Source organism: Amborella trichopoda, chromosome 9 (assembly GCF_054954075.1).
Source record: "Amborella trichopoda isolate Santa Cruz 75 chromosome 9, AtrichopodaSantaCruz75HAP2 v2.0, whole genome shotgun sequence".
Classification (NCBI taxonomy): domain Eukaryota; kingdom Viridiplantae; phylum Streptophyta; class Magnoliopsida; order Amborellales; family Amborellaceae; genus Amborella; species Amborella trichopoda.
This window is the reverse complement of record NC_142344.1, coordinates 52,574,602-52,597,800: the sequence shown is the minus strand read 5'-3', so window position 1 is coordinate 52,597,800 and position 23,199 is coordinate 52,574,602. Positions and strand designations below refer to the sequence as shown.

General features: G+C 33.2%; 1 protein-coding gene across 1 annotated transcript; it reads right to left on the bottom strand.

Moving 5' to 3' along the window:
* Positions 1–376: 376 nt before the first annotated feature.
* On the bottom strand, positions 377–1,943 carry LOC18441577 (uncharacterized). Its single transcript, XM_006851807.4, has 2 exons — positions 1,743–1,943; positions 377–1,228 (listed from the first exon to the last, which is right to left on the bottom strand). Exons 1-2 carry the CDS (start codon positions 1,794–1,796, stop codon positions 656–658), a joined length of 627 nt encoding a protein of 208 aa, XP_006851869.3. The 5' UTR covers positions 1,797–1,943; the 3' UTR covers positions 377–655.
* Positions 1,944–23,199: the final 21,256 nt, after the last annotated feature.

The window sequence follows — 23,199 nt, the reverse complement described above, 5'->3', positions numbered from 1 at the left end:
AGTCCTGACAATAATATAACATGGAAAACTTTTCATACTTTTTAAGTTCGAAAAAAAGGAAGGAATTTAGCAAGAGCTAAAATTCGATTCCCATTTAACCATCTAGACATTTGAACTTAGAAAACCAAAAAGATAAATAAAAAACGAAGGAAGAGAAAAAAAAGTAAAAGATTGAGCCATTATAAAGATATCTAACTTCTTATATTTCAGATCTTTTTCAAATGAGAGTACAGAAAGAGATCATTTACTTTTGATACAAAGACAGTCATAATCACTCTGGTTTGTCGGAGTTCAAAGCGAAGTTCACAACGGTATTTGCAAGTGTATTATTGATTAAGTTCAAAATTCAAAAAAAAATTTCTCGAGCCATCCCATAACACTCAAGCTGCCGAATTTAAGATTAGATGGTTGGATGTTATTGTGACCTTGTATCAAAAGTAAATGATCTCATGATATACAATCCTGCTTAAAATTCTAAATTAGAAATCGGCAGTAAATCCCAAGACCATCCATTTTTCCTTCCCCTTGCTATTCCAACAGTTCCGATCGATCCTTTGTAATTGAACGGTCAATATTCATGAATAACATCCGACGGTCCAGATGTCTACACGAGCTTGAGAACATCACCGTCCGATCCAGGGAAAAAAGAATGTCGTCACCGTCTAAAAACATGCTCCTCTCCTGTATGGCGGTCCACTTGGACGATCCAACGGCTCTTCTTCGCCCCACTTGATCCAACGGCTACCTCACCGAGCTGCGTGATCTCGAGGCCCTTCCCAATAGGCAAGAGCGCCGATCTCACGACAGGTTTCTGCCACGTGGCGGCCATCGGAGCCCTCAGACCCGCGTTCTTGCAAACGACCACCGCGCCGCGCTGACTGAGCTTCAGCAGCCTCAGCACCCGCGAGTGGTCGCGCCCCCTACAGTCCACCACCGCGAAATCCACGTCCGCAATTTCGCTCGAAATTTGAGCGAAATCCCCCACCAAAATCTCGGCCTCGTTTTCGGCACCAGCTAAAGCCACGGCCTCCAGGTATTCAGCACGCGCGGTGTCGTCGGGGACGACAATGATGTGGCGTCCGCATGTGTGGCGAGCGGCGGTGGAGAGGCCGAGGCTTGAGGCCACGCCTGAGCCAGGGTGCCGGACTTGGATGATCAATTGGGCTTTGATACCGCCTGCTAGGGCAGAGAGGAGCTCGGCCACGCCCAGCTCGTCCCTCGGTCGGGACTGTTACACAGAGAGAGAGAGTGTGTGTTAGAGAAATAGAGAGAGGTGTAGCTGTGCTTGCAGGTGTGCAGTGACCCCGATCCGGGTCCAACCCAGCTCGGTTTCACGTGCACCTAGACTCGACCTGGCCATGGACCTGGGCAGGTGGAAGTCCCTAAAAGTTTCAAAAAATTATAATTTATTTTACTATATTATATATTTTACACAAGGTCGGTCGGGTTGAGTCGACCGTTACGTGGATCCAACTCAACCTGATAGGATCAAAGCCAGAGCCGGACCTGACTCGCTGGGTGCAATATAGGACAGGACCCGGACACAGTTGGGTCAACTGGGTCGACCCCATTGCCTCTCCTAGAGAGAGGGAAGATAGTCGAACAGCATAAAATGTTTCAGGGGAGAGAGATTGTGAGATACACCACGTTAGAGAAGATTGAGAGAGAGAGAGAGAGAGGAAGAGAGATTTGAGGAATAGAGTATGAGAAGAGGTCGAGAGAGAAAAGGAGAGTCTTCTTACCAGTTTAACTGTATCAAGATACGCTCTTGTTGCAGTTTCAGGACACCACCCCATTTCTACCTCTTTCTCTCTCTTTATCTCTTTAAAACACTCTACAAAACCATCCGCCCCTTCCTCTCTCTCTCTCTCTAAGTTCCTTTCCAGCAACACCTCATTAATGCCTCTTGCTCTTTCTCTCTCTAAAACTCTTTCCAGAACTCTGTATCTGATGCTGTACTCTCACGCCGCTTATATGCTCTCCCCCCTCCCAAACCGTTGACATTCCATGTTTTTTAACTTTTCAAACGCAACGCGCATTACCTTTCTTATCCCTCTCCTTTTTTTATTATTTTCCTTCTCTTTTAATTTAAAAGATTTTTCTTTTCCTTCTCATTTAAATTGAGCAAAAACCAAAAGCGGCGCCTCCCATTGTTGGAGCACCAGAAAATACAGCAGTGGCACAATAAATTACAGCCCCAGTGTATTTAACAAAAGAAAACCAGGTCGTTTTTCACTGAAACCACTAGCCCTAATCGCTGGAGGCTTCAAAGACTAGGGTTCTAGGTGATGTGTCTCTGCGGCCACTATCTAAAAAAAGCGGCTGCATCATTGTTTTCGTTATACTAATTACCATTGGCTGTGGTCTTCAAGAGACGTATTATTAATGAGGCCATAACACTCAATATTTTTTTTCATTGTTTTTCAACCATGTTTTTTTTTTTTTTTTTTTCCAACTGCAATATTTTAGGACTTTTTCGAATCTCATTTAATGTCTTTAGGTTGAATAAAATTTTTTTGGGGATCCTATCTAAGCTTTTCAGATTTTAATTTTAATTTTTAGTCTTAAAAAAAAGATTTAATTTTTTTATTAAAAATATCCATTAGGCTATTTTAAAGTGGATTGTAGAGTTTAAGGTTGAGAAAATACTAAATTAAAAAATAGCCTTGTATAAGGGTGAAGCCCTAAAGATAAAATTAAGGCACATATCAAAAATTCATTAGAGGACGTTGTTTTGATGTCCAATAATCTTTAAATTGAATATCTCGACCTCAAGATGTATGGACATAAGAAATAATGGATTTCAAGTCTTGAAAATAGTGCACCTTGTAAGTCATTTTTTGGACAGTCAATTTTCATAATTTTCAAGTGTTTATAGATCTTCCTGATCTACACTATATTTGAAGAATTAAAGTTTATAATTAGAGATGAAAATTGAATGAATTTTTAGGCTATCACAAAGATTTTCAATACTGAAACATCTTTCAACACTATTTGAAGGTGTGCATTATTTTTATTGTTTAGGGCGAAAGTGCACCCAATTTAAAATGGAATATGTTTATATACATTTGAGGCCCTAAACAATCAAATTAAGATGCACCTTAAAATTTTAGTAGAATAGGTTATTTCGATGTTAAAAAGCCCTCAAATCGATCATCTCAACCTCAAGATGTATAGGTGTAAATAAACAAAAATGAAAGGGATTTTAAGTTTCAGAAATAGTGCATCTTGTAATGCATTATCTTGACTGTAAATTTTCAAGCGTTTGTAGATCTACTCGATCCAAAAATTATTTTTAAAGCTTTAAATTTTATAATTACATATGAAAATATATTTTTAGGCCATCACATAGATTTTTTTTACTTAAAATTCATTTTGATACTATTAGATGTGCGCTTTATTTTGATTGTTTAGAGCCTCATCCTTATACAAACCATATTTAGTTTCTTAGTTAGGATAAGTGTGAGACCAACTTTACTCGGATAGAGCATGCACGAGAGGGAGCATATATTCTTCTTACTTATTTTTTTGGTTAATGCCACATCAAAAACTATAGAAAATGAAAGTAGGTAAAGGCACACGTATTGGTTGGCTCAATCTTAAAAAAAAAGTAGGGTTTGGGCCATAAATTGCAGCTCAAAGGCCAAGCCAGTGCCGGCAAGGTTGATTGTTTTTTTTTTTTTTTTTTTTTTTTTTTCTGGCCTTGCCTTTTGGGTTACAACTGGTGCTGGCTCCAATGTTGTCAGATTCGCTTCAGACACTTTTTTGGTTTGGTGAGAAAAATGAAGTAATTCGATACTTCAGCAGATTCGGGGGAAGACTTCGAATTTTTTTTATTTAATATAAATAATTTATATACAAAATATATAAAAATAACGAGAAGAATTAAAAATTAATAAAAAATACTTTTATATAGGTTTTTTTTTTTTTTTCTGACAGAAGCAGCTTGAAGCTTCGCCCAAAACATAACAAAGCATTCCGAATCTGACCAAAGCGGTAATACACATTTCTCTTCACTTTGGTTTATGCTTAAAATTTGAAGGCTTCAGCCTCTTCGACATAAACGAAAATAATTTGATAACATTGACTCGCCCAACTGACCTTTTATTATTATTATTATTATTATTATTAATTTCTAGCCCTAAACAGCCCTCTAATAGGACCTGGGCTGGCCTTAAGGAGACAAGGGCCGGACGTAAGGCAATGACCGGCACATTGTCATCATACCACTATATCATGAAGATTATTTTTCTCAGATACATTACACTATAAATGTACCAATAGGAGTGGGTCTTTATTATATTTAATAGCCCCTCGAACGATGACCTAATCCAGTGAGGAGCCACGTCATAGAAGAAATCTAGCATTGGTGGCACTAGCGTGGCGTGGCGTGGCCTTATCAAGTGCCCTTTTGATGTCAACTCTTGAGCTCTTAGACTAGAGATGTACGCTAAGTCTTATTGCTCCAATATATCATTTTACTAATTTTGGTTTGGATGCGGTTAGCATGCGGGCCACGCTCGGACATGTAGAAATTCAACCCTAATTTTCAGAGTATTTAACATAGAGATGATTAATCTCTATAAGTAAATCAATTTTAAAAATTAAAAATAATAATTTTATAAAAAAAATATTTGAACGGTTAGTTTCTATTATTTTTGAACGCTTTTGGACCGTATATATAGAAATGCCGTTTAGTCCGCATGAAACAATTTCGTTTTTAATTTTTTATTTAATTTTTTTTATTTTAATTTCTTTTTAATAGTTCTTCGTCCATTGGATTTGCCAGGGAGGTTCAAGCTTTAAGTGGATTAAAGTGGTGTACAGTAACTATTACATTAAAAAATGTGTTACAAAAGGTTGGAGAAGAACACGGGAAATTTAAAAAAGGATGTGGTTTGTATAAGGTTTCTGCTTTAAATGATCCAAGTAAGGCGCATCTTTATATTTAATCATAAATGTACTTTTGGTAGCCAAAATTTATGTGATGACTTAAGAATTTACTTTCATCTCTAATTATCAAAGTTTAAACTCTGAATTGTTTTAAATCAAGTTGATCTATAAACACATGAAAATCTTGAAAATGGACTGTTCACATAATATGCTGCAAGATATACTATTTCGCAGACTCATAATCTTGTTTTTTTTTCACACTCATACATCTAGATGCCGAGATGATCAATTAGAGGGTTGGATCGAGATAATCGATTAAAGGATTTCCAACATCCAAACACCTTTTATGATGGATTTTTGAGGTACATTTTTTATTCTACATTTTGAGGTTGCAACCTTATTCCATTTAAGAAAGGTCTTATATAATATTTGTATGAGGTTGGCTCTTTATTCTGTAGAAGTAAGACGTATCTTTAAAAAAAATTTAGTGATATTATTCTGGTGTCTGAAGCCTTATGATAGCTTGAAAATCCGCTTTTATCCCTATTTAAAATTTAAAAAATGAGACAAATCAAGCCAATCAATAAACATTTGGAAATCCTGAAAATAAACGGTTCAAATAACGTGTTACAAGGTGCACTATTTTTAGGTTTTAAGTTATTTTTTTCTTCATATCCATAATTCTCAAGGTCGGGATAATCAATAGGATGATTCTTCAACACTTGACCCTTTCTTTAGGATTGTTGAGTTGCACCTTACTGCAATAATATAAGGTTGCAACCTTATATAAACTTTTTCCTTTTAAAAAAAGCAGTTTCCTTACGATAGAAAAAGTAGAGCCGTATTACAAAAGCACTTTAGCCATGGAAAATCTCTATGATGGCTCTAAATCAATTTCAACAACTAATTATAAAAATTTGTGGATCAAATATGGTATGAATCTTGCGGATCCGTGAACATTTGAAAATAGATGGTCTAGATAACATATGACTATATGCACATTACTTTTAGGGCTTGAAATCTTTTTTTTTTTCCTCAACTATAATGGTTAAGATTTAGATGGTAGATCTAAAGGTTTTCCCATGCCAGATGTGTAATTTTGGTGAGTTTTGAGGCAAAACTTTACTCTTTATTTTCTACAAGCTGAGGCTATAAACAATCAAATTAGAACGCATCTCAAAAATTTCACTAGAAGAGGTTGTTTTGATGCCCAAATATGCTCAAATTGACATCTCGACATCAAGATGTATGGACATGAGAAAAAATAGATTTCAAAATTTGAAAATAGTGTATCTTATAATGTATTTTTTTACCATCAATTTTCAAGATTTTCAAGTTTTCATAGATCTGCTCAATCTACACTATTTTTGAAGCTTTAAATTTTATAATTAGAAATAAAAATATATTTTAAAGCTATCACAAAGATTTCCAATATTAAAACCATATTTTCTGACACTGTTTAAAGGTGCGATGTACTTTGATTGTTCAGAGCCTTTGGCTCCATACAAACCGCACCTTTTAAAAAATAAAGGAAATAGGAAGCTTAAAACATCCATGTTAGGGTTAACAGCCGTTACATCCTTAGAAGTCCAGGCCCCTTTGTTATATTTCTGATAGTACAATAATATTTGTAAATGAAAACGATGGAAATCACAATTTATTTATTGTATGGGCTCGCAATTTTTAAATGTATTGGTGCAAGCCCCTCCATGATATACCCATGTCTTGAACCATCAATATATATATATATATATATATATATATATATATATATATATATATATATATATATATATATATATATATATATATATATATATATATATATATATATATAGGTGTGGTTTCTATAAGGTTGCGACCTTAAACAATCCAATTAAGGCGCACTTTAAAATTTTATCATAACATGTAATTTTGTTGTAAAAAATTCTTAGTATTATCTTAAAATCTATTTTCATACCTAATTAGAAAATTTTAAATTTCAAAAATAGTTAAAATTAAGTAGATCTATAAATATATGAAAATCTTGAAAATGGATGGTCTAGATAATGTGTTGCAAGATGCACTATTTTTGGGACTCAAAAACTTTTTTTTCATATTCATACATCTGGATGTTGTGATGATCGATTAGAGTGTTTTTTCAAAATTAAAACAATATTTCGAATGGATTTTTTAGGTGCATTTGCGATTCTACATTACTTTTCCATATATATATATATATATATATATATATATATATATATATATATATATATATATATATATATATATATATATATATATGGAAAAGTTTATATAAGGTTGCAACCTTAAAATGTAGAATCACAAATGCACCTCAAAAATCCATAAAAAAATGCTGTTTTAATGTTGAAAAACCTCCTAATTGATCATCTTGATATCGAGATATAAGAATATGAAAAAAATTAAGATTTTGAATGCAAGAAGTAGTGCATCTTATATAGACCGTCCATTTTCAAGATTTTTATATGTTTATAGATCTACTTGATTTTAACTATTTTTGGAGTTTAAAATTTTATAATTAGATATGTAAATATATTTAGAGATAATCCTAAGAATTTTTTACACCAAAATTACATATTATGATAAAATTTGGAGGTGTGCCTTAATTGGATTGTTTAAGGTTGCAACCTTATAGAAAACCCAGGGCATGTGCAACACAATATGTGTGTGTGCGCGCATGCGCTGATAAAATTTAGGCCGGTAGTGGGCCAAGTGGCCCAGCCATGATAACCCAAGGCCTGTGCCACACAACGTGTCCCAAGGGCTGGGTTGGGCCGGCCAAGCCTACCCCATCCCCTGTTTTTTTGGATATATCCAACCTAGCCCGGACAGGGCCAAGGCTATGGCCTCGTCGGCCTAAGCTAGCCCTATTCGGACCAAAGATGGGCTAGGGGTAGGGTCAGCCCAGTCCGGCCTGTTGCCAGCGCTTGACAAATTCAGGTGAAAGCTCACCTTATGTGAGATATTATAGTATAAAGAAACTAGGAAATTCGGTACAATTTACCTAAAATTGGCATTCAAATGTTCTCATGGGTTTGCACTCTATGCTGGCATTGGGTTTCATACACTATGCTAGTACCTCCAACCGGGCTTTTACGAACAACTGACGGTTGAGGATGGATAACAAACTGTATGGAACCCAAATGCTAACATATTGTATTTTTTCTCAAGTTATTAATGTTAAGAGTAATATTGGCACTATAATCGATTCTTAAAAGTTGAAAAAAAGGTCCTGATGATAATGGTAAATAATATTGGCCCCACACGTTAAGATAGACGGAAACCAGATTTCGTATGGACTAGACTATAAATTCGTGAAATTTTTTAATGTGTGACTCCTTTCAAATATCTGACTTTAGATTTTTTTTTTTTTTAGCATATTCTATTAATATAATCTGCACCGTCCATTATCCAAATATAAGCATATTCTATTATTTTTTTCGGCAAGTAAATAAATAGCTATATAAATGTATTTTCAAAATTTTATTTTATTTATATAATATATATATATATATATATATATATATATATATATATATAAAATTTATTTATACTAAATTTTAAAAAATTTGAAGTCTTCCTCTGAATCAGCCGAAGCACCGAATTACTTCATTTTTTTTACCAAACTGAAGAAGGCTCCAAAGCTAATTTGACAACATTGATTCCAAGTCATGATAATGTATTTTTTAAAAGGTATTTTAAAAATTAAATCAAAAGATATGGGTAAAATGTTAAATAGTACAATCTCTCACGAGTATTTGGATAAATGTTCATTTTATTTACTAACAAAATTTTCAATTTTTTGCAAATTTAGAAAGACCAATTACAATTTTTGTGGACCGATTCCCTCACTAGAGAGTCAGTCCAATCCGGTAGGGATCGGCAATTCATTCCAGTCAGTTTTCGAATCACTAGTGTACGGCTTTCATAAGAGAATATTATACAAGAGATTACATGTAGATACTTTTATGCTTATATCACTTTCCTGTTTCTATTTTTAAACTTATTTCATTTTCATATTCTTTGTATTTTATTCCTCAAGTGATGAAGACATATGAGATAGGGTTGAACAGCATACCCCACTTAAATTAGGGTTTTGTCCAAGTCCTGATACCCCACTTAAATTAGGGTTTTGTCCAAAGTCCTGATACATGTGCAAGTGGGTGACAACAATATGCAAAGTGGGCATCTTCGATCTTTTCTTCTTTTTCTTTTTTATATATATTTTTTATTTTTTTTTTGTTTATTCTTGGACAAGTTACATCTTAGCATCATTGAATTTTTCTTTTCGATTAATAAAGCAATGGAAAAAAAGGGGGGGGCGCAAGGCACAAGGTTCCATTTCCGTGGTACGATACCTCTTTGAATTTTTATTTTGAGGACTGCAATTCTCACCATTTTCGTCGTGTGTCAATTGTAGGGTGTAGCACGGCCATGGTGTTGTGATGTTGCACCATAATAGAGAGAGAGAGAGATTGGATACTCTTTTGGTAATCCGGGTATTTCAAGCTTATGTTTATGAGGTAAGCTTTTTTTGGTAATCTGGGCGAAGCTGGTATAGGAGAATGATTTCAATATTTTTAAATTTAGGGGCTTGGGAGTATTTTGTTCGATAGAATGAGATTCAATAAATATGATTAAGTGGTGTAACAAAAAAACTCAAATATATTTCGAGTGAGGTTCTTGATAGTATGATTATTTTGTTCATGTTTATAGGGGAGCAGACTCAATGGATGATTCCCTTCCTAGAGGGGGTGTAATTTCGAATGAAAAGCAAACTCAATATAAGATTCCCTTTCAAAAGGGGGGTAATTTCGAATGATGTAAGCATGTTGTAATCGCTTTTACAATAACAAAGTTCTTAACATTTGTCGAGAGAGGTGGATTTGTCACATGCAGTGTTTTAGAACCCCACGGTTTTCAATATGGATTGTTAATTGGATAAGAATCGGTCGGGATAGAATCGATTTTACCATCGTATAGGCATGGCCCGACCCGGGACCCGAGAGGTAGACGCGATCTAAGTCCGAGTATAGGTATAGAAATTGGACCTGGCGGGTCATGTCCTAGTCCGAGTTTGGGTCCAATAATATTTTTCGGGTCTCAATATATAAGATATAATTAAATATAGTTAAATATATAGATATTTTAATTTTTGGATCAGGTTTAGGTCAGACCCGACCCGTTACCACCCCTAAGTATGGGTCCCGGTCAGGTTCCCATCTAAAATTCTCCCAATATATGTATATATATATATATATTTTTTTTCCTTTTTTAAGCTTATTTAATTTTTTTTTTTTATACCCTCTAAATTTCCACCCTATAAACGCCTATTTTAATTTTAATTTTATTTATTTTTAATCACGTTTCGGATTGATCTAGTTTGTTAATTCAGCAATCCAATATAGATCTTTGTGTGAATGATTCGCACCACCAATCTGGGTTTTAAAACATCGGTCCATCCATGGTGAAGTTAGTTGCTTTGATGGGGTTTATAGAAGGTGATATGTAGCTGTGTACTTTAGTTCGATAATATATGTTGATTTGCCTTTTATGATTATTAAAATAAGATATATTTTTTAAGATGAACGTTATGTCAAATTTACACTATCTAATTAAAATAGATGGTGCAAATTATTATAGCCTTGAATTTATATATAAGATTTCAACTTCATATCTAAACGAGTTAGGAAAACCTCTGTTTATACCTGTATATTATAAAGAAGTTCGACGGGAAAAAAAAAAAGAAGAGAATGATTGATCCGATGATTCTAACCTGAGATGGCCTAGGCCTGCTCGTAAAACTTGGAGCACTACTCTACTAAAGAAAAAATAAAAAAAAAAAAATTTAAATTTGGTCTGAATATATCATCTTCGGACGAGGAGCATTTTTGAAAAAAAAAAAAACACGTGTTGACCGACGTTCTTTATAATATTCAGGTATAAACGGAGCATCTTGTATTTTTTGAACTTTTCTAGGGGCCGCAAGTAAATCACTCTATAATATTTTTCTAACTTTTTTATACTATACAGGTACAATCTTTTTTTTTCGAGTGTGTTTCTATAAGGTTGCAACCTTAAACAATCCAATTACGATGCACCTCCAAATTTTATAATGACATATAATTTTAGTGTATAAAATTACTAGGATTATCTCAAAATCTATTTTCATATCTTGCAATAAAATTTTAAGATAAAAAAATGGTTAAAATCAAGTAGATCTATAAACATATGAAAATTTTGAAAATGGATGGTCTAGATAATGTGTTGCAAGATGCACTATTTCTGAGATGCAAAATCTTTTTTTTTTTCAAATTCACATATCTCGATATAGAGATGATTTATTAGAGTGTTTTCAACATTAAAATAACCTTTTCCAATGGATTTTTGAAGTAGATTTGTAATTCTACATTTGAAGGTTGCAACCTTATATAAACTTATTCCTTTTTTTTTGGCATTAATTTGTTGTGACTTTAATTTATCATGAACGGTGATGGATGGTGCAAATTGTATCAATGGTGATGGATGGTTCAAAAGAAATGAATTTTGGAGCTAAAACTTTAGAGGCTGATAATTTTGACCATCATGATCGTGAAATTTATCTTAAATTCTATTTTTGAACCATCCATCACCATTCATTTTAATTCTATTCGAATCACAAGTTTTGTACTTTTTTTTTTTGAGCAACAAAATCATATATTTAAAGCCAAAATACATGTAGAATGTCTTAGAATGTAATTATGATAAACCCATATCTAAAATGTGTTCTTTGAAAAAGGCGCTTTTGGATAAGCCTTCCTTTAACTCGATAATTTCATGAAATTTTGCACAACTTATAGTCAACCATAAGGAACCAAAATTTCTTTAATCCCACTTGCATTTTTATAATTTGATTCATTCCAACCCAAAATACTTGGTTCATATTAAACTAACTTTCTCTCTCTCGACCCCACAATACTTGCTTTGTACTTCATTTATTTAAAAAAGGAAAAAGTTCATATATGGGGCCAACCTTAAAATGTAGAATTACATCTGCACCTTAAAAATCTATCGAAAAAGTTGTTTTAATGTTGAAAAACTCTCTATTTGATCATCTCGACATCGAGATATATGAATATAAAAAAGAAAAGTTTTTGAGTCTTAGAAATAGTACATCTTGCAACACATTATCTAGGCCGTCCATTTTCAAGATTTTCACATGTTTATAGATCTCCTTGATTTTTACTATTTTTAGAGTTTAAAATTTTCTAATTAGATATAAAAATAGATTTTAAGATAATCCTAATAATTTTTTATAACAAAATTACATGTTATGATAAAATTTGGAGGTGCGCCTTAATTGGATTGTTTAAAGTTGCAACCTTATAGAAACCACACCTTTTAAAATCATCCGGTTCATATTCTATATATATATATATATAGAAAAATAGATGAGTCTAAATACTTAGCCAAAAAAAATTAGACGAGTCTAGAAAGGCATCGGTAGTTTCATATAGTAAAACGACAATTCTCTATAGTAAAACGGTAATTAGAGCTGTGGATTCACTTATCCAGTCAGGTTTTTGACTCGTTCACTGGTTTTTCGTTGGTTCACAATATTTTTTCATAGAATAAAATGGTCATTTGGATTGCCAATTCACTTATTGAGATAGTTTTTGGGGTGCCCAATCTAGATCACCAATCCGCCTTTTAAATCACTAGTTAATATTACACTCTCGGTCTCTACCCCACAATACTTGGTTCATATTAATCTCTCTCTACCCCACAATACTTGGTTCATATTAATCTCTCTCTACCCCACAATACTTGGTTCATATTAAACTCTCTATCTTAGTAAAGGGGTTAGGTTTGTAGTAGTAGAATCCTCACACCTTAGTTACCGCGTTATGATTTACATTTCTACTTATACCACCCCACTAACGCCACCCCACTAACACCTTAAAAAAACTAACTCCTAAACTATTTAAAAAAGGACCCGGTTTCTATACGGTCAAGCCTGCATACGTATAAATGTGGGCCTCATAAGAAATCTATTTTTGAGATGGATTTTAAGTCTTAAGTTTTAAAGACGTGTAATCTCTAACATAGAGATCATGAATATGAAAAAATAAATAAATTTTAAAAACTAAAAATAATAATTCCAGGTAGTAAACATTTGGACTGTTAGTCTCCATTATTTTTAGATGGAACTCCTACTTGCATCCATCTCGTACTTGCATCCATCTTTAAGATGGATGCTTTATATTTTTTGGACTGCATGTGTAAAAATGCGGTCCAGCCCGCATGTAACAATTTTCCTTAAGTTTTAAGGACATGTAATCTCTAACATAGATATCATAAATATGAAAAAACAAATAAATTTTAAAAACTAAAAATAATAATTCTAGTAAAAAAACATTTGGATCTTTAGTTTCCATTGTTTTAAAATGGAACACCTACTTGCATCCATCTTTAAGATGGATGCTTTATACTTTTTAGATCGTGTATGTAGAAATACTGCCCAGCCCGTATGAAACAATTTTTTTTTGAAAAAACAAGTAAGAGTCCATCTCCTCCAATGAATTACCTCAAAAAAAAAAAAAAAAAAACACTCTCCACCCACAATACTTGTTTCATATTAAACTCTCTCTCTCTCCCCTTAATATCAACTTGCAATTAATTAAATTTTTTTTTTTTTAAAAAAAAAAAACTACTTGGCTCATATTAGACTCACTTTATCCCTTTCACTCTCATTAATATGAACTTGCAAGTTGCAAGTTTAAAAAGGTCAATGCATGAAGACGTAATGGATTTAAGTTTGATAAGGTCGTACCAAGTACACACAAATGCGACAAAGCCACTACACCTCACCTTCTCCGATGTTAGGCCTTGTTAGTTTATATATATGCGACAAAGCCACTACACCTCACCTTCTCCAATGTGAGGCCTTGTTAGTTTATATATATATTTATTTATTTATTGTATAAGCCATAGGGCTTATAACTAAGTTATAGGAGGGATTTTGTTGAGCAGTTTCATCTATTCCAAAAGATATTCTACTCTCGCAGGAGTAGTCTCCATTACTGCCTCGGGTAAAACCCCACCAAGAATTAATTTTAGGACTGCAAATTTTTTAGATGGAATATCTTCAACCTATAGATTAAGTGCAATAAAAAAAGGTGTGGTTTGTATAGAAGTGAGGCTCAAAACAATCAAAGTAAAACGCATGTTCAAATCAGAAATTTGGTTTGAATACTGGAAATCTTTGTGATAGCCTTAAAATATATTTTTATTTTTAATTATAAAATTTTAAGTTTAAAAAATAATATAAATCGAGCGGATCTATAAAAATTTAAAAATCTTGAAAATTGACAGTCTAAAAATGTGTTACAAGCTGCACTATTTTCAAAACTTGAAATCCTTTTTTTTCTTATGCTCATGCATCTTGATGTCAAGATGATCAATTTACCTATATTTGGGCATAAAAAAACCCACTTCTAATGAAATTGTTTGAGATGGGCTCTAATTTGATTGTTTAAAGCCTCGACTCTCTATGAACTTTCTCCATAAAGAAACTTCGTCCTAATTGTACTCTCCATACGCTTTAAAAAAACAATGTCATGAGATTGAATAGAGACCGTCCAGTTTTTAAATGGTGAAATCTAAGTGTTAGAAAAATCAAAATCCTTTTTTCCTTCTTTTCTAAAAATGATCAACTACTAATTATAGGTGGATTCCAAAATTGCAGATAAAAAACAAAAAAAAAATGATAATACCCACTACTATGATGTTGAATCTAAAAGAATAAAAATAAATCCTAAAATAAATAAATAAATTCAAACTTAAATTTTGACTTTGGAGCGTTCTTTCAAAATATTATATTTTTAATGTTGAATTATTTTTGTAGATTCCTGATCGTACTGATTGATATTATCAACTCCTGAAATTTTAGCTTCAAAATCCATATCTAAGATGGACTCTAGAAGGAAAATGCATTTTAATAAAAACTCGAGAAAAAACTTTTTCATCCTTGCTAATATATAATTGTTTTCAATGTTAACATGAGACTAGGTGAAAATGAAACCCTCAAGCATCATATTGTTGCAACTGTCATCGTGACTACCACTCTCTAGAGCTTATTTTCCTTGTTAATATATAAATTATGAAAATAGATTTTATTAGCCAAGGCCCGAATTCTATTGTGTGAGATTTGCTTAGATAGGGAATTTGTAAGAGTTCTTTGATTTGAAAACATAATTTTGAAAACTTAACTACGACTTCTTGAACACTAGTTTGTTCCCACTAAAAACACAGCAGAGACTCATTTTTTAACTTTTTATATCAATTCAATACTTTTTTTTTTTTTTTTTTTCAATAACCTCGTGAGATCTACGTATCTACAAAAAATTTGGCCTAAAGGATAGCTTATTTCTGTAGTATAATCTCGTTGATCTATACAGTCATTATAAGGGTATATTTTTAGTGGAATGCTGTCACAATCACCTATAACCATCTTACTCTAAATTTTGTTGACAGCTTTTGATATATCACATAGTTTGAAAACTCCTTTTTAATCTTTGAAATTTCTTAATGAGATACCAATAGCCACTTAAGTTGATATTCATTGGCCATATAAAAAGGTAAATGATTTTACTGTATTCTTATATTCTTTTAAGACGTATTTGGTACGCTAAAAAACTCCCTTATGTGATTAGGTGGGAGGGTTATTTAATGCTAATTGGTCCCAGTGCATTTTGCGTACCAAATGGCAAGCAGTCGGTGTCAAAATACTCCCATGCCAAATTACATGACGAAGTTTTTAACGACACATACATCTCTCTATCTCTCTCTTGTTTATAATTTATTCCTTTGATGATGTGTCTACCTCTATAGCCAACCGGACATGAGATTTCCATATCTATTCACCGTATTGTGGTTTCCATCCTACCACTAACACTACCCCACTAACACCATAAAAAAATCTTACTCTTCCTCCACATCATTATCATCATAGCCTTTTTCCAAAAACTCTAACTCTTAATCTACTTTAAAAAATAGGTAGGAGCCTGTCTTCTCCACTAAATAACCCAAAAAAAAAAAAACAAAAGACATTATTAAATTTTATTTAAAAGCTAACTCACCTAACTCCTTATTTCTTGAAATAAATTTAGATTGTCTTTTTAGTGATTGAAGACTATGAAAGGAGCAATACAAGTTTATGCCAACTTTTACAACTGATCATTTTCAACATTTTTCAAACAAATTTAAATATAACCTATGCTTGATGATCCCCATAGCCACTACTTTTATTTTTATTATATATTTTTGTCATCACATGAGACAAAAGATTGAAATACACTTTAAAAGGTTTGACAATAAGCATCAAAAGGGGTTGCATGACATTTTATGCGTGTTTGCATATTCGAATATGCCTTACTTGATAACTTATTATCGTCTTGGCCCCTGACAAATGGTGAAAAAACACCCCATCCAAATTCATTATTCTAATAATTTTGAGACCCTTAATTCCCCTTCAAGCATCGTTTAGAGAGAGAAAGAGAGCGATTGTCCTAAATCCCTAATAATTTTGAGACCTTAAGACTAACCTCAACCCTTGCTGGAGAAAGAGTACGTGAAATGGACGAATATCATTGTTTCAACAGAGAGAAATGACAAGCAGGGTTTCAACTTTCAAGAGAGAGAGAGAGAGAGAGAGAGAGAGAGAGTCAGGATGGATGAATAAGATAGAGAGAGTCGGATGACTATCAATCGCCTTAAAAAAACAGCATAGCATTTTCTACTGTTTAGTTATTATAAAATGTTTTGATAGGGCAGTAGCGCTATCAAAATAAGTAAAGCATTACCTCAAAACTCATCCAAAATTGTAGCTTTGGCATCGAAAACCTTTGAAATCAATTATATCGGACTCGATCATTATAAAAAAAAAAAAGGATTTCACACTTTAATTTTAGTGTATATTGTAACTCGTTATCAAGACCATCCATTTCACTCTAAAACTAAGTCTTAAGGATCGACAAGATCTGCATCATTTTTTAGCACCAAATTTCTTAAGTCGTATTGGGAATTCATTTTAGAGCCATCATGGAGATTTCTGATACCCAAAATGCTCTCCCGATCAGGATTCAAAGTGAGGTTCTATTTTACATTCACACAGCTTAGGGGTTGAATGCATGTGTAAATAGGTTTAGGGAAAATGACATTTACCCCCTAAATTTCCATCCCCATTAGCTTATTGGGCTCAACAAAATCCCTTATACTCTCTCAAATATAAAAATTTGGGACCATTAACCCCCAAAATACGTTTTCTTTGTTCTGTTTACAAATTTCATCTTTTTGTTTTACAAAATTGCCAAACCCATCTAATAGTCAACACCTTTCCCTTTCTCTTATGTTGTCCAAAACTAATTGTACCTCCATGGACCCCACTCTACAAATTTAGACTTGAGAAAGAAAATAAATTTTTTAAAATATTATGACCCATTTTACAATTGCATCAAAATCTTTTAAACTTTACTATTATTTTTTATTTATTTATTTAAAAAATTGATCAAAATACTTATAAAAGATGAATAATTAATATATTGTTATCATCATCATCAATAAAATTTGTATATCAAGCCATACAAAATATATAAATGACTAACGTATGGGTTTGGCATTTTGTAAAATAAAAAAATCAAATTTGTAAGAAGAATTAAAAAAAACTTGAACAAAAGGGTTTTTGTGAACCATAAAAATTTCGGAGAGGGAGCAGAGGTTATTTTTCCATATGTTTTAACGGTGTATCTACTGCGTATGGTAACTCACATAGGATCGTGGGTGATGAGGCATCGTTGTAGATCATAATAAGCTCTTGGTTTTTGTCGTTTCACAAGGTAAGTATCCCATTTATTGCCTGAGAAAGCCCGGAAACTAGCCCGCTGGCCCGGTAAGCCACGACTTTTTGACCCAGCCGATAAAATTTTGTCTAAAGAAAAGCCCGGTCCAGCCCATTTAGAAGCTTTTTTTAAAAAAAATATTCAGTTTTCAAACTTGTTTGTAGTAAGCAAAAAATAAACAAGTTTATGTCCCATGCTCTCCGTCTCTAAAAACCTAATTTCTCTTTTTTTAAAAAAAAACTCATTTTTTCTCTCTAGAAACTCATTCTCTCTATAAAAACCAATCACTCTTTTTAAAAATTCAATTCTCTCTCTCTAAAAACTCAATCTCTCTCTTTTCTAAAAGAAAAAATTACGCATAATCCATTATATTTACCGTTATTACAAATCTACCAAAAACCACGGTTAATTACAATCATATTTGTGTGTATTACATACAAATCCATTTTCAAGTTGGCCAAAACTCTTTTTCAAAATTGCCGAAGAGACAAATAGAACAGAAACTTGTTGCGTTTTCAGTAGTCTTCTCGATCTTTCAAACACCAGAATAACTATATTATCAGATTTTGAATATCCTAAAATCAAAAATTCCTTATTTTGAAAGTCCTAAAATGTTCAAAGGCTACTGAAATTTGTTGCGTCTCCAATAGCTTTCTCAGTCTTTCAAACATTGAAATAACTATTTTTCTCGGATTTTGAATGTCCTAATTTTTTATAAAAATGTATTTTTGAAGTCCGAAAATATTGAGAGGCTACTGAAATTTATTGTGTTTCCAGTAGCCTTTAAAATCCGATAAAAACCAAAAACTCAGCCAGGAAATAAATTCGAATATTAAAAATCCAAAAATTTAGGTTTTTAGGATATTGAAAATCCGGAAAATAAATTCGGATCCTAAAAGTCCAAAAACTTTAGGACTTTAGGCTATTGAAAATCTGAAATTTTTGTATCTAAGGCGCCCCAGCTAAAAATTATTTCGGATCTTGAAATTCCAATAAAAAAAAGGTAATTCAGTCATTTAAAAAAACTACTGAAAATTGTTGAAATAACAGATAAAAAATAGGTATCATATTAATAACATAGATATTATAATAACGATAAATATAACAGATAATTTTCCCAACTTTCAATCATGCTGCCAAGGCATAGAGCACGATCCTTGACCTAAATATCTGTTTTTGAAATGTAAGTAATCAATTGAAAACAGTCAAACGTATCTCAACACAGAAAACCCACCTTACGATCCAATAGTGTCCTGGTTATATGAGAGTTCAACGATTATGCAAAAACACTTCTAAAGTTACAAAGTAACTAGCATATGAAAAATGCAAAACATTATTTATTTATTCGAATTGTATGTCAGTCCAATATATCTTTAAACTGCATAAATTTCAAGAATATAAGAATATCTATTTTAGAATTCACTTGGAGAAACATTGCCAATGACAAGCTTCAAAGATTAGCCATTTTTCCAATTTGACAAAAAAATACAACATTTTGTTATTGGTTACTGGTGTGGCTGTAGTAACTATTAAGAGGCAGGATTTTATGTCAATTTCGCAATTGACAAATCAACAATTTTAAAGTACGGCTGATAAAAAATCTCTTTATAATCCACATGAATAATCTCTATGAATAATCTCTATAACTGCATGCTACAATATTTAGTGATAAATGAAGAATTACTTCTAGTCCATGCCTAGAGAGTCGAGAACAAATGCACCTGAGAAATTCCTTCCTACATTCATGAGAAATTCCTTTCTACATTCATGTGACAATTTAAAGTCACACAGAAGAGGACACCAATCTAGAGAACTTCTATTCCAAATACCAATGTCCGACAACGATCATTAATAGTAAATAAAAAACGATCGAACAGATAAGTGTTTACCCGAGAGCATGACACAAACTTAGGCCATGACATTGCGCTCCAAACCCCCCCAAGGGAAAACAAGATGAAAAAATAAGAAGTCCTCAAAATTTTCAAGGTGCATCAAGAAAAATAAGTCCTCAAAACTTACAAGGTGCATCTAGTAGATTCCCTTAAACATACATCTCTTGTTCTCGAATAACTGCCTCAGTATCTCATCGTCGATATCTATCCCATTAATACTCTGCTCTTGTTTGTGCTCTTCCGCAGACCGAAAAACTGATTTTGATAAGCAGCTCATCCATGCAGGCCTATTATATGGTAAATGTTGACAATCTTCTTCTATCCAGGCCTAAATACCCGACAGATGGCTTGCTTTAAAGCAGAAAGGTCCCAAACATGATCAAGTAAGACCACTCTCAATGCCTCAAAACAAATTTAACCGATCTGAACAGGCTCTGATCGATACAAGAACAACTCTGGCTTCGCTATTGGGGTCATTGAACTTATGGATCATGTATTAACAGAGTTCCACATCCCTAGCATCTCCGTCTAGCTGCAGAATTTCACACCCCTCCATCCAGCCAAAATAAGACACAAGGTGATGCATGAGAAGCCGCAATGGAGGGATATATTGGCAGAATATCAAAACCCTCTCATTGGCTACATTGCTTAGTCGAATTAGATCGACCACGAATCCTATCTTCACACCCTCTTCCCACTTGAGTCGTATGTCATCCAACTTGAATTTGAGCATATCATCTTCAGAGCGGGATTTTAGTAGGGAAGGAAGAATGGCCACGGATGAAATTGTGCACTTTTTATCAAAAAGATCAGTTTGAGATACTTTGTTCTTGTAGAATGTGTCGTGCATGGGAAACAAAATCATAACAACCTTATAGTCCCTAAGCCCAGAAAGCTTATCAAGGACTGAGCCATCATGCAAATGTATGAAGGGCCCCACAATTTTCCTCGGAACACTCAAGCAAGCATCAACAATCATCTTTCCTGTCCTCAATTTTATTCCCAATCTTGGCCATAAAGGCATTTTATATTCTAGCCGTCCTCTTTTCTTCTGACAAATTACGCAGCCAAAATGGATGATATTGGGAACTTGTAGAAAATATGGCATCAGCAAAAAAGGGTCTTACCAAGTACACTGTATTTCAGAGCTGTTCAAAATTATTCTAAAATGGAGTTCCTGAGAGCATGATGCGCCTTGAAGTTTACACGTGTAAGAACCGTCCAGATCTTGCTGGTCTGGTTTCTAGCTGTATGGCCCACATCCAGGACTAATAATCATGATTCTTTAAATAGGATCTCTTGTATCTCCTTGTATCTTTTTTTATCTTTTGTTTTTTGCTCATCCATTGTCAACGTTGAAAAGAGTTCATAATTTATTTCAAGAATGCTTTTTCTTTTGTTTCAAGAATATATCTTCATCAAGCACATCAAAGCTTTGGTAGACGTATAATAAGCCATTATCTTGTGCATTGCAGCATCATTCTCCCCAAACAATGCACCTATATTGAGGATATGTAAAGAAAGGTCAACCTTCTATTTTTTCAACTCTTCTCTTCATGAGCACGTCATGCTAAGATGTACAACTAGCATTGGCTTGCAATCCAAATACATTTGCATAAATGATTGGAGAAATGCAATGGTTAGAAAGGTCATTCCAGTAGAGCATGTGAAATGACACCAATCCCTTCAAAGCCTTATGGTTTCAGTTTCTCAAGATTGATGTCTCTTGTCAAATTGAAAAAATGTTGCAACCAACACTGAGGCATCACCCTCTTCATATAAATTTTTCTTTTTGGATTTACGGGCTACATTTGTCATATGCAAAGAACAAATCCATGATGAGCAACACATAATATCATAGTGAGAAAAGTGTAATTGAGCTCTTTAGATCGTTGAAAAGTTACTTCATTCCTTACACAAGACTACATCACTGATTCAAATATGCCTTTACTTATAACTGGACGTAAATCACATCTAATCTCTAATTGAACATGATGACAAAATCTGCATATAATGCTAATTTGATCATCAGTTACATATTGGTGACCCCCTGCACTACATGAACTGGAGGACATGCTCTCAACCTTTGATAGATTACTGGCAATATTTGAGTTCATCTGCAGATTAACAAAGAAATGTGAAGTAACTTTACATTGTAAAAAAAAGAAAATGCATTCTCATGTTTCCTAAACACTTCCTGATATATAATCTCTTAGGCCCCATAGAACTAGGGAGTTCCCTCTTTACTAGCTAACAATGAATGAAAATACTAACTAAGACCAAACACCACCCTATTAACCGTTTAAATGTAACTACAAACTAAGAATTTTGTGGGACCCAACATATTTTGTAAGTTAGTTCAGAAGGAACACCATCTCTGTTCGTCTGCATGTAGCTCATTTCTTCTGTCATGAATCACCTTTAGGAGTATCTTTCATGCCTTACTAGAAATAACAAAAACAACTAATGCCAAAATATGATGTGAACTAATGCTACAAATTTAGTCATTATGGGTTCAATTCAATGTTTTCTTTTGTATTAGTAAAACGGTTTAGCTTCACAAAAATGTAACTTGGATATCATTAATTTACACTACCAACACCACAACATTGATGATACTACACAAGTACTTAAGTTTAACCCAACTAACATGGCAATATAGGATAATGTATCTGAAAATTGAAATCATTATCCAAGTAACTGAAAACCCTAGAGCTGATAGCATAAGTATAAAGAAAAATCCAGTCAAAGGGGCCACCAAATTAAATTAACAGTAGCTGCAAGATAGTTTATCTACTCTTATGTGTGTTTGCACATAGAAAGAGATGTAACTTCTATAAAATGTAAAATCAGAAAACCAAGTAAAAACTCTACAACAAACAGTATGAAGATTAAGAAAACAAAAGTTTCAAAACAGAAAAATAGATCAGCTTCAAACTTTGATCGAAAATTATACACCACTTACAGTGGAAGGATTGATATTTCCAGGGGATTAGCATTCCAACACAAAATCAAACTCCCACCATAGCTTATCCAACTCGTGTTCCTCGACTGTTTTCTCCTTCTCTTTATTGCTCTCATTATCCTCTCCAAAGTAGAACTTCAAGGGAAAGTTTGTATTGGAGATTAGATATCGGGAAGTCAAGGAAACATGAGAATGTGTTTTTTTTTTTTCAATCTAAAATTACTTGACAATTCTTTGTGAATCCGCTGATGAACTCAAATATTGCCAATAATCTGCCAGAAGCTGAGAACAAGTCTTTCAATTCGTGCAGTGAAGGAGGTCACCAATATATAATTGATGATCAAATTGGTATTATATGCAAATTTTGTCATCATGTTCAATTGGAGATTAGATGTATTTTACCTCCACTTGTAAGTACATGCAACTTTGAGTCAGTGATGAAGCATTTGTGTAGGGAATGAAGTAATCTTCCAACTATCTATTGAGCTCAATTACACATTTCTCAAAATGATATTTTGTGTTACCCATCATGCGTTTGGTCTTTGCAGAT

Excerpts from the sequence above, each read along its gene's own strand:
- LOC18441577 (XM_006851807.4), bottom strand. The coding sequence starts at position 1,796 with ATGGGGTGGTGTCCTGAAACTGCAACAAGAGCGTATCTTGATACAGTT. Across the intron at positions 1,229-1,742 it reads ATCTTGATACAGTTAAACTG|TCCCGACCGAGGGACGAGCT; the intron begins GTAAGAAGACTC and ends TCTGTGTAACAG.